The following is a 12,766-nucleotide window of genomic DNA, read 5'->3' as shown; positions in this document are numbered from 1 at the left end:
CACCGTATCTTCCTCATTGTAATGACACAGCGGTCGTTAGTTATTAGTCGATCAGCGACCTGGCAGGAGAGAGCTGTACAGCTTCTAGTTTACCTCTAATATCTACAAGGTGGTTTACCACAAAAATTTGCACCTTTAGTCAACTTTGTTTTTTTTTTATTTCTCCTGTAAAACACTGGGCTGCTGTGGGTACCCTAGTTCATGTCAGACACATTAAATGTGCTTTACAAACAAATACTGGGATTGTATGGCATTAAAATTTCTTACATAACAAGTTGCTTATTTGACCATTTTAACCAAAATAATAAAAAAAGGAATCTTTGCTGTATAGATTAATAAATTGCTGTGAAAAAGGTAAATGGCCTAACAAAATGTATTTAACAAATTCCAATTTTACTTGAGCAGCTGAGACTTTTCTCAGGGTACGTCTACGCAGACAGTTGTGTAGGTGTTGTAGGCTTTGGGGTTTCTGCGGTTAGAGATTACTCAAGAAAAGCGGCTTTCAGAGGGATCTTTGACCAGTGTGAGCATGCACGAGCAGTCTGAAAGGCAGCTGCAGAAGAATGATACACATGGCTGCATATGCATAACGAGAGAGACTTGTTAATATTGAAAGTGTGAATATAAATGGTGGCTTATTAAATGTAACCGGTGCCAGGCAAGTCATTTATATTTGAATCCTCAAATAAAGCCTCTTAAAACGAAGCTGGAAGGATAAAAATGTGGAAGCGGAGTTTGTTTTTAAAGCATCTCAGTCCCCAATCTGTGGATAGGGAAGTACATGTTCTTAAAATCTGGGATCAGGCAAGGCTTTATTGAAGAAAGGTACAGGTGATGTCCTTTCTGCAGTGTTCTCCCCAGCCCCTTTTAGCCGCGTGCACCACCCAGCACTTTTCAGTAACCACCCGGCTGTTTTTGGGCTGTACTAAAGAGTTGGGTCACAATACAGAAGCTGCCACCCACCTACAGCTTCTTCCCACCCCGCATATTGAAATTTCTGGGTTTAACACTGAAATAAGCCTTTTTAACTTCCTTACCACTTGCTTGAGCTGTCAAGAATGCTTGCAAAGCTCAGCTTCAGTCATTGGGATACCTGACACATCCCGGCTTCCCCTAAGGAGTTATATCACCCTGGTTATGCTAAACAAGAAGGAGAGCAACAAGGAAGAGAAGGAAGAAGAAGAAGGACCCAGGACAGGTGAGTATGCCAGGGTTTAGTTCCACATTAACAAGCAGAAAAGCTCTCACTGAACTTAACAGCTGCAGGCACGGAGGAGAAAACAATCTTCAAATTCAAAAGACAACCAATGATATCCCAATTCCTGTAACTACATTTTTCTTCTATGACAGGAAAAATTAGGTACCCTGACTGCTTTTTAATGTAAACAAACTAAATATTGGCACACCAGATCCAAGTTTCTGCTGTGAGGATGACTCCCTCCAGGGTACCTTCAGCTATATTTGGCAGTGTTAGTAATTTAATATATGCAAGTAATGCTAATAGGTTCTATGGTGTGGGAGGTGCACATTAAGGGTCTTTTCATACTTGTGGTGGGGCATAGCCTTTGCATGCAGTTGTTGCTGCGGTTTGCTGCAGTTGAGGTTTTTACTCCAGAGGAAAAAAAGCAACCACTTGGCCAAAACGAACTTGTCACTTTTGGAACTACATAGTGACCCACCACAGCCACGTGCAAAAAATGGTTCCCAATCGCTTCCATTTACTTGAAAGGGCCACAAACCCATGGTTCACATATGCATTTAAAGGAGGCATTTTTTTGTGATTAAAAAAATTACTTGTAGTATCCATTATTATCTGCATCGAAAGGTGTATTGAATGGGGGGAACAATCCAACACTATAGGTGGATTTCCAGAACCATAAGTGTGTCCTAAGCTAAAATTCCAGCTCCAAAGCGATTATTCTACTCATTGTTTCATTGGCCAATTCAATAACTCTAAACAAACAGGCAGGAATGGGAGTTTTACCTTTATTGAAAACAAGCTTTCACTATATCAAAGATATGTATGGATATGGATGTACTGTAAGTACTGTTTTTTAGCATTGGTTTGTATGTGTAGATTTATTGTATGATTTAGTAGTCACTTCATTTAGATTTTACTAACTAGGTCAGAGTAAAAATAATTACAAATATATATATTTCTATGTCTTCATTTTGACTGTATTTGTCAGCAAAATGGGGAAGACATGGAGCTGACTATTCCAGAACCCCCCCTCCATCTAATGTCCTAAATTACTTTTAAATTCCCATTCATTCAGAACTTAACTTTATGGCCAGAAGATTTTGCAACACAGGCACAGGCTGCTCGCAGTTTACTGGTCTACATACCTGTAGGAGTTTCTGACAAAGGACATGAGATAGAGTTAGCCAAGTAAAAATATATTTAAAAATAAAAAAAAATGAAGAATGAGTAAAGAGAATAAGATTAATAAGGAGAAATAGAAAAGGCCTGACTGCCTGGAGATCCTTAAAAGGATCACAAAGCAATCAAGAATATAACAATGACAACAGAAGAATAAGGTAACAAAGATCTCAGTATCACATGTTGAAATAATATCTTCAATTATCTAATTTTTTTCTTCTTATATCCTGTAAATTGCCTGTAAAAACACACCGTTAACCTTTAGACAAGGAGAATCAGCTGCCCACAATCATATTATACATGTCTGACATATCGCACTTATCAATTTGTCAACGCTGCTCCGCATAGCAGATCGATTTGCGCTTTGGCAGATGACAAGAAAACACAATAAAACAATAATGTAGTTTTTAATTGAATTTGTGACGGATGGTCTTGAGCGCAGCAATGGATATGGTTTTCAATTGGAAAAGCCAGGTCTGCTGGGCTTTACAAACCCTAATGCGATTACATAGGTTAGAATTGTGAATAACCAATTCATACGGAGTAAGTGGTGGTTTATGCTGGACAGGGTGCTAAGAGGTTAACAAATCGGTAAAAAAACAGCAGATACCAATGTGGAAAGATCTTCGAATAGATCTGTCATTACCAAAAACTATAGAAGTTCCACTCAGATATAGTATGCAAAAACAACGGCCTGTTTTTATTATTATGTGAATATTGGTGTCCTCTGTATTTCTTTCAGATCCGTTTGGTTATCCCGGATAAAAAAAAAAAACTTGTTCACCTTACCACTGTGCTTAAGTTTCCTGTAAATTAAGACCAGTCAGCGCCGCTCTCTCTCTCCTTCTGCAGAGAGTGGTCTTGCATTATCCTCCTTTCTGTAGCTTTTGCAGGCAGTCGGTAGGTGGAGGTGCTTCTGGAGCCCACCCACGGCTCTGCACTCTCCACAGGACATAAAACAGTGATGTCACTGCACCTTTTACAAGGTAACATCTACTTTTGCAGAATACTTTGACAAGTAGTTGCTTGTCAGAGTTAAGGCACCCATCCACCAGTAAAAACTGCTGTGGCCCTATTCCTAGAGATCAATACCAGGGTACAACACACATGAAACTGTAGGCATAAAAATATGCCTTCAAAATCATGAGATTTCACAATATTTATAACAGACGTGTCCTAACAGAAGTACATGATGGGCTCTTTACAGACTCCAGAAAACTCCCTGTACTAGGAGCCTTTAGGTGTACAATACCGTTTCCCCGAAAAAAAAGCCCTAAGATTTTTCGGAGTTTTTGAGGATGCTCAAATATAAGACCTACCCCAAAAATAAGCTACATATAAATACATAGACAAGAGGTGCTCATTTAAGGTAAAGCGCTATTGCTAGACATGATAAATTGGGGCCAATGGTTCTAAATAAAATGGAGTCACAAGAAATTCAAGATGGAATTCAGGGTTTGGAGACTTATGATGTTCCAGAAATGATGACATGACTATATTTGAAAAAATGTTGATTTTTGGTTCAAGAATAAATGTTGATTGTTGTTCATTAAAAATGAAGACATATAATAAGCCTCCTAATAAGCCCTAGTGTATTTTTTGAATAATACTACCAAATTATATTTAACAGGCAGGAAGGGAAGTAATAAGGGATGAGTGATTAATGGTTGACAAGTGAAATCTATTCAATGCATTCTTTATTACAGCAAGTCAAAACACCTAACATGCTGAGGTGCTTGCAAAATTCTTGCAGGAGCAGCTGGTGGGAGCTTAGGTTTTATTGACATGCCCTCCCACCTTTCCCAAGAAATCCATATTTACATGTGGCCATAATCCATATATACATTTACAGTAAATTAACTGTGCTGCCAGCCCAAATAGGAAGTTGGTATCACCTTGCATTACTGGTAGAACAAACCAGTGTTTTTTCTAAAAATTGAATTTTTTGTTTAAAAAAAATGTTTTACATTTTTTAAACAATTTTTTTAAAACATTTGCACTTTGGAGATGTATTTTATGTATTTCCCAATTTTCACATAAATGCCTCAGAGGGTGGAGCCTCATACATGCACTTTTCATGATGAAGTAAGTAAAAAGGAAGCATAAAACCCTGTTGAAACATTGCTAGGACATCAATGCTACCAGGAAGTCAGGCTACAGAGTCCTCAAGAAACCCACAAATGCTGGAAAGAATTACTTGCAAAATAAAAAAAATAAAAAAAAATAAAAAAAAAGTTAAGCCAAGTCAGGTCAAGCCTAAACATTTTCTGTATGAATGATACCAATTTTCCTTGAAGATCCATGTAACTTGTGTGCTAAATACTGCATACAGTATACCAATTACCACAACTTGCTTTTGGATCATTGTTCTGCCTTAAATCCGGTCACCATTACACTCTGGAAGTCATAAGTAAAACAACTTCACCAGAAAGACAACAAATCCCACTAGGACAGCCTTACACCTAAAACACAGGAAATCTAAACAAGAATGATGAAAACATATTGAGGAAGCTACAAAGAAAAAAAAACACTTTTGGAAACCCGTAAGTGAATCAGAGAAGCACATATCAAATATGTCGCCAGAATACATCATTTTGAATTTACAGGAAAAAGCTAAAACATTCCTGATTTTGTAAACATTTTGTCTTTGGTCCACACATCAGATGAAAACCCATCTTGCTTGTATCGGTCTAGAGTCTTTGGTGAGCATTCGCCCGATGATGTTAATGAATCTGTGACAATAGATCCATGAACGATGATCAGAAACGACCGCTATACAAGGGAGTCAAAGGAAGAGGGCACAGCTATTCACTCACCCTTCCCACTCCACTCTCCATAGAACAAAAATGTATGGTGTGTACGCAGCCATATTTATTGCTAATATGGATAAGTTGGTGGCCTTTATCACTGCCAATAGAAGGATCACCTGATACTTAGCGTAAGGGGTTTTTACATGTGGAAACCAAAAAGATCTTCTGAGCCCTCATATCTCTTTCATATTGTTGCTGCTGATACAATACGGGTTAGGGAGGGTGTGAATTAATTGCAATGCCGGGGGGGGGGGGGGGTTATTATTGCATGCATCGACACCAATCACAGTTATTATGGTGTCCACTACACCAATGCCAAAATATCTACTGGCACCAATGCCAGGAGTTACTGTAGTGTCCAATGACACCTGTTCAGGGTTATTAAAAAGTCCTAAAACCAAGTTCTTCATAACTGCATTCACATAACAAAAGCCAGTTTAACAGGAGTCAGTTGGCAAGTATTACTGAAAAGCAAATCTGAATCTGGTCATTCTGTATCATTTTGCCAAGGAAAGCCTGAAGGCTTTTGAGAAGGATAACATTCACTGTAAACTTCTGCAGAGAGAAAGACTGTCAAAAAAATATCAATATATTGTTATCAGCACCCCTAACAACACTACACCATGGTTATATTCTCTTACCATGTTCCACAAACACATTGCAGTGAGGACCCCCATGTCTGGTAGTGTCCTTTTTCCCAGCTCCTTTGATAAAGGGTAAGGCAGGCAGACTTGGCCTCCTTTGGTCCCCAAGCACTTTTCCAGGCTGCTGACCCATAGGATGAAGCAATATTCTTCAATTAGGCAATAAATATAGCACTTTGCACGAAGATTTCTGCTGTCTTCACAGCATCCAGATTTCTTACAGGTCAACAATATCCTTTCAGTTCACTGAGGCAAGTTTGTTTAAAAAATAATAATAAAGAGGAAGTATTTTTTCTTTTTCTCCTGTCTGGTAACAAGACTCTTTGGTAGGAGGATGTGGTTTGTGTGAAATGAATAAACTAGTTCATAATTCCTCAAAATAGAAGAGTCGCAGGAAATTATGTTTGGTGAAATAGAAATATGCACGTTTTATTGGTGCTGCAGATAAAGTCCAACAACTCAAATCTTTATTAGAGATTGGAGGAGTCCTATTGCTTCCTGGGCTCGGTATTGCATAGACAGTAAATCCAGGCATTCAAGTAGGAATCTTGGCTCACGTCATTGTCACTCAACCTGGGTGACACTTGGAGGGACAGGATCATGTCAAGAAGTGAAGAAGCTGTGCAGAGGGAAGGAATACAAATGTATGGGGCTGTTATTCAGATCCAAACAATATCTGAGTGTCAGCTGACGTATTATAGGGGAATTTGGATCTTGTGGGAAGAGTATGGAGCTGAAGGGAAAATATATAGCAATTAGATGAAATAACCTATCAGTATTGGTTTAAGTGATAACGGAGCAATCTGACAAGCAGGAGCAAATAGGGAGGCTCAGGAGAAGCGTAAGAGTGTTGAGGTTGGCCTATTCACTGTTGTTTTAAATGTGCACTTTAGGAGGTGTATCTGTGGGATATAAGAGCATTTAATTGAGGTATTTAGGGGATGTACAGGAAGCTTAGTCCCCTATTAGCACTTTGAGAGGTACAGAGACAGTATGGGCACTTTGGAGACAATGGGGTCCGTTTTATAAGCCTAGCAGCACTTTAGATGATATGGGAGCAATTTAGAATACTAAGGGGTTTAACAATCTAAAGGGCCTTTAGGGGATATAGAGGCACAAAGAGAAAAGGGACCCTAAAGAGGTGAAAGGACAGTATCAGATGATTAGAAGCACTTTACGGGCAGGAAAGATCCACGTTAGATTGTATAGGTGTCTATGGTATAGGTGGCCATACAGTATACAAATCTGGAGGTCCTTTAGGTGATATGAGGGGAGTGTAAAGGTCTGTGGACACTTTAGAAGATAGTTTGACAGTATAGAGAATCAGCACCACTTTCTAGAGTACAAAGGCAATAATAGGAATATGTGGCACTTCATAGGGTACAGGGACAGTAAAGATGATTAGGGCACATTAAAGGGTGTAAGGGAATCCTTGATGGCACTTTAGGGTGTATAGGGACAGTAAAGAGGACTGGGGGGCACTTTAGGGGGTATAGGGGCAGAACAGAAGACTAGGGGGCACTTAGGGGGGGTAGGGGCAGAACAGAGGACTAGGGGGCACTTAGGGGGGGTAGGGGCAGAACAGAGGACTAGGGGGCACCTTAGGGTATATAGGGGCAGAACAGAGGACTAGGGAGCACCTTAGGGTATATAGAGGCAGTACAGAGAACTAGGGGCCACTTTAGGATTTAGAGGGGCAGTACAGAGGACTAGGGGGCACTTTAGGGTGTATAGGGGCAGTACAGAGGTCTGGGGGGCACTTTAGGGTGTATGGGGGGAGTACAGAGGTCTGGGGGGGACTTTAGGGTGTATAGGGGCAGTACAGAGTACTAGGGGCACTTTAGCAAATGTTTGAAAACCTTAACAGAGCAGGGAACCCCCCACACAGCACACAGAGCCCTGACACCCCGCTGTCACCTCCTTGGTCATCCCAATGGCCGGGGCTTCACCAGCCTCCTGTGGTCTCCGTCATGTCAGGGGGAGGCTAGGAGCTGCTGAGGAGAGAACAGGCGCACTGACAGGAATTTCCGTTCCGGCCGCACGTACACAGTTCCCTTCCGGAGCCACCGGGATAGAACGCTCCGGGTTGTCAGTGGCAGGGAAATACAGCCCTATTCACCGCCATGATGGGCCCTGGCGCTGCTACTGCTGCCCTGGGAGACGCCGTGACGTACGTGACGTCACTTCCGCACACAAGTTGGAGTCGGGCAGAGGTGATTGGAGGCGCATGCGCAGTACTGGAACAGGCTGGAGCAAAGCTTTTCTCTAATGGTGTTCACTGCTGGCTCTAAAGTCACAGGAGGAGCTACAGAAAAGAACCAAAGAAATTGTGAGAACATTTAAAACCATTTTAAATATCAATATGTAATTTTAGCCAAAGCCAATAATGTTTGGATTTTAAAAGAAAGTGTTAAAACATCCCCATGCCTTACATGTCCTTTAATATGAAAGGTAAAATTATTATTATACAGTATTTATATAGCGCCATCATATTATGCAGCGCTGTACACTAACTGTCCCTCAAAGGAGCTCACAATCTAATGTCCCCACTATAGTCATATGTCATTAATGTTGTCTATGCTCAATTTTTAAGGGGAAGCCAATTAACCTAACTGCATGTTTTTGGGATGAGGGAGGAAACCGGAGTACCCGGAGGAAACTCACACAGACACGGGGAGAACCTGCAAACTCCATGCAGATAATGTCCTGGCTGAGATTCAAACCTAGGACCTAGCGCTGACAAAGGCCAGAGTGCTAACCCCTGAACCACCGAGGCCAAATTTTGTATTGGCAACTAATGATTAGATCACATCCTTTCACACTGCAATGCATGCACTAGTGCAAAGGAGTGGACAGGCCAAGACACAGTGCAATACCATGCATGCATTAATGCAGGGAAGAGGACTTCATACGAATGATGTGTCCACATACGGTGCAGCGCCATGCATGCACTAGTGCAAAGGAGTGGACATGAAAAGCTTGGCGCAGCACCATGCAAGCAATAATCTTGCAATAATGCAAGAGGGAGTATGCAGTGCCTTTTATTACTAATATTACACAGTATTTATATAGCGCCAACATATTACTCAGCGCTGACAATCTAATGTCCCTACCATAGTCATATGTCATTATTACAGTCTAAGGTAAATTTTGTTGGGGAAACCAAAAGCAGCTTTGGAGAGGTGGTGACCCTGGAGCCCCGTGCAGAATGACTACGGCACTCACCATCAAAATTTTAAAGTCAATTGGATTGCAAGTGAATGCAAAGTGAAAGTTTGTACGTTTGTCTTTTTCTGATCACTGAGGTGAAAAGTTATTAGGCACTAGAAAGTAGTGATTAAGAGCATGGAGATGGGTCACTTTACTCAAAGCTGTGGATGAAATTGTTTGGAATTGTGAATTTTTGGAAGATAGAGCACAATAAATTTAATCGGCGCAAAGGTGAATTTTGCATTTTGGAAAATATATGGAGAATTTGACACAGATGAGACATTATGTCCTTCTAAAGAAGCCTACGGGTGAAACGCGTATTTTTTTTAAATAATTCTTGATTTATTTTATTAAGGCGCCTGAAAAATCCCCATAATTTAAATAATTGGTTTTCAAAGTATGAACAAGGGATGTGGTGCCATGACAACTAGTCTCCCCCTTCAGTGAATAATTGGAACATAAGGGAAGCCAATTAAAGCGAAAGAAAACCCAAAACAAAATAAATCACACTTACCTTCAATCCCACAGAGCAGTCGATCCATCCGGAGGTTTCTTCCATTGGTCCCCACGTCGTCCCGTTATCCCTCTGCGGGCCGGTGCAGAGGAATGCACACGACAAGGCAAGGTGTAGCAGCATGTATGCGTTCTGCACAGCAGAGAATGAATGAAAATGCAGTACAGCACCCAACGTGTTCAGCATAAGGGAAGATTTATCAATGTGTGTTGCAACTTTGCAAATATGGACGAGTATCTATGCATGGTGCAGCGCCATGCAAAGAAAAAATGAGATGGGCCAAATGAGAGGGCTTGTACCAGTGCTCAGACTTAAAGCTCAGCTATCTCTCTCCCAGCTGATAAAAGAATAAAAGTATATTTAAACTGAAGTAAATATATTAAAAGTAATATTTAAATAAAAGTAAATATATTACAGGAATTTAAAGGTTTCTGCATTTGTTCATCTTCATAATATTAGGGATGATGGGAATAAAAGCATAAGAAAGAATAAGTCAAGGACAACATTTCTAGTAAGAGCAACAGGTATTTCTGCACATTGCAAACATGAAAACTAATGCAGCCACCATATCTAAGGAATAATACAGAGCAAAATAACAAAAAAACTAAATTTTTGTTTGTGGGTTATTATTCAAAACAGCATGTGCTTGTTTTGAATACACCAAAATTTCCCTTTAAGGTGACCCTGGCGACACAAAAGGCTGCCTGTTAAAAAGAAGTAATATACATACCTTTCAAGAAGCCTGCATGTAGAAAAGCTGCCAGTTAGGTGTTTCGTTAGCTGAATGAATTCTACACCCCTTCTGCATGATGTGGCTCCTTCCACTGGCTCATACATTATTACTTGGCATACCGGTTAGTGAAGGAAACTAAGGTGGTGGAAGGGGTGTTAATAAACCCACCCAAAATGTTAAATACTTTCAGAGGCTGAGGATCAGCCAAAATATTTTTTTTATTTTTAACAAAATGTCACTGTAGAGTATATTGTCTCTTCTTTTACAGGCTGCCATGTATGTAGAAGTGAACATGTGGTACTCAAGTTACTTTAAATCACACGGCTATTAAATAACTATTTATTATTTTATTTGCCAGTATTTGTATAGCACAGGCATGTAATGCAGCACTGTCCATGTCCATATTCATATCACTAGTTGTCCCTCAAATAGTTCACAATCTAATGTCCCTACCATAGTCATATATCTTTAATACAGTCTAAAGTCAATGTTGGGGGGAAGCCAATTAACCTAAACATATGTTTTTGAAAATTTCAGATTTCTCTTGACAAAATCTACACACATTGGACTTTTTTTTCTCAGTCGCTCTCTAAAACTACATGCAGTATAACAGTGTGGTTTTACTGATAATGCTTTACTTATTATGTGGTTTTGGTGTGAATATTGACAGCTTTTCTAAAAAAAAATTAGGAAGAGCACAGAGGCCAAATGTGGTGTGACAAACAGGAAATGACATTTGTTAAATTACAACTATATAACTGGAACCTACAGAAAAGAAAGAATATATATGTAATATATATATATTACAAACATAGACACAGATGATTAGGTGCAGGGAAGTGTATTCCTTTTCCCAACGTTAATTATAACTTTTATTTTGCTTTTCCACTGATCCATTCACCCACTGGAAGTAAGAATAAACTGTAAACCAGCTTCTCAGAACCATACAGAAAACAGACGACCCTCTTCCCATCCCCATATGATCAATCCAGCATAATGTGTGGGGCATTTACTTCCTTTCGATTTTTTTTTTTCTATTGGTGGTTGCATAGGAAAAGTAAAGAAAATAACTACTACAGTAAAGTTGTATTCACACTTGTGTTCAGGTTGCAGTGCATATACTGCTTTCTTGTGCCAAGGAACCAGTTTCTTGGGAGAGTGAATAGGGACCGCAGGAGACAGTACTAATATCACTCACTACCGGCACATTTCATATGTGCTGCAGTGCTAGTCATTAAAAAGTACTTAACTTTTTTAACCTTTAGGTATATTTATCTATTTTTCTGCTCCACATTTTGTCCTTTTTTATCTAAAATGTTTGGCCAAATCAAAGATATCAAGTGTACTTTGCAATTCAAATCTGAGGCTGCATACACACATGCAATAGTTCTCGTCAGATAATCTGCTCAGGTCTATCGTATAAGAATCTGGCCTGTGTACAGCACTCGTCGCCCCTCATCCGAACGACCGTCCTGGCAGATCTACGAAAGATGGACAACAAACAATTGTAAAGGAAGTGAAGGGAAAAGAGCGCCGCAATGTGCCGCTCCGTTGTTTTCTCCTCTCAAAAGAGCAGAATGGTGCTGTATGTACGGCACACGTTCATGCATCGTGCAGTCCTTTGTCATTGGAAAGGATTGTGAAAGATCCTTTCCAATGACAATTATTGCACGTGTGTACCTAGCCTAAAGGGGATCTTACATAGAATATACGGTCTTTGATGAGGCTCTGCTGCTAGCAGACATTTATAACTGCTAGATCTTCTACCTCTGGGGCATGCTACTTCCCTAGATTCTGCTTGGGAAGTAGCATGTATCACTTTAACCTTTCTGTATCCCTAGCATGCAAAGAACGCACCTACATAGCTTCACATCCATTTCTAAGCACTGTGTGCAGAAAAAAAGCACTTTATGGCCAACATTAAAGGGCAGAGGTAGAAAGTACACTGGCCATGATTGCCTGAATTCACCTTAATTAACTGTCTGAAAGGCAAGATGGTGGCACCCAATGAAGGTATACCAGGATATGTAGGAACAGTTAACGTTAACCAAATATTACTTTGTTAAAAAAAAAATGATACCTGCACCAAAAGCAATTAACACTTGACTCCATTGAAAGAACCAAGCTTGCTGAAGAATGTTCAGCATTTGACAGTATCCTCTGTGATCTCTGGTTTCCTCCACGACTACAGTAGCAACATAGGGGCTAGTTGAATAAAACACAAATTGTACCCCAAGACCAGGCATTGAACACACCCGGAGGAATGATTTACAAAACTTGAAGTATTCTTAGATTTAAAATACATTTCTAAAATTGATCTTTACTTAAGCAACAATCAATTGGTGAAAGACTCAAACAGAATTTTACTTTTGTGTAGAAAAGTATTACCTTTTATCTCAAGCATCTTCAAAGTCTTTTAACCTCCTATGAAACCTGTTTTATATATAACTGGCTTGTGTTTTATGTTTAATCATG

At 39.9% G+C, this 12,766-nt stretch overlaps 1 protein-coding gene and 1 long non-coding RNA gene across 3 annotated transcripts in view; one reads left to right on the top strand and one right to left on the bottom strand.

Moving 5' to 3' along the window:
- Window positions 1–7,958, bottom strand: part of ABL1 (ABL proto-oncogene 1, non-receptor tyrosine kinase) — a 163,746-nt gene extending 155,788 nt beyond the window's left edge. Inside the window, exons 1-2 of one of the 2 annotated variants that reach the window (XM_072430246.1) lie at window positions 7,752–7,958; window positions 5,832–6,453 (exon numbers count right to left, since the gene is read on the bottom strand). In XM_072430246.1, the coding sequence (XP_072286347.1) occupies window positions 5,832–5,967 (136 nt within the window). In that variant the 5' untranslated portion in view covers window positions 5,968–6,453; window positions 7,752–7,958. The other variant, XM_072430245.1, reaches the window with a different exon arrangement.
- Window positions 7,959–7,989: 31 nt separating this feature from the next.
- The window catches only part of LOC140343553 (uncharacterized), a 53,722-nt gene continuing 48,945 nt past the window's right edge, over window positions 7,990–12,766 (top strand). Inside the window, exon 1 of the long non-coding RNA XR_011923367.1 lies at window positions 7,990–8,163. This is a non-coding gene — a long non-coding RNA (uncharacterized lncRNA). The remainder of the gene's footprint in view (window positions 8,164–12,766) is intronic.

This window comes from Pyxicephalus adspersus, chromosome Z, assembly GCF_032062135.1.
Source record: "Pyxicephalus adspersus chromosome Z, UCB_Pads_2.0, whole genome shotgun sequence".
NCBI classification, from domain to species: domain Eukaryota; kingdom Metazoa; phylum Chordata; class Amphibia; order Anura; family Pyxicephalidae; genus Pyxicephalus; species Pyxicephalus adspersus.
Note: the sequence above shows the minus strand (reverse complement) of the source record. Positions and strands in the feature narration are given on the sequence as shown.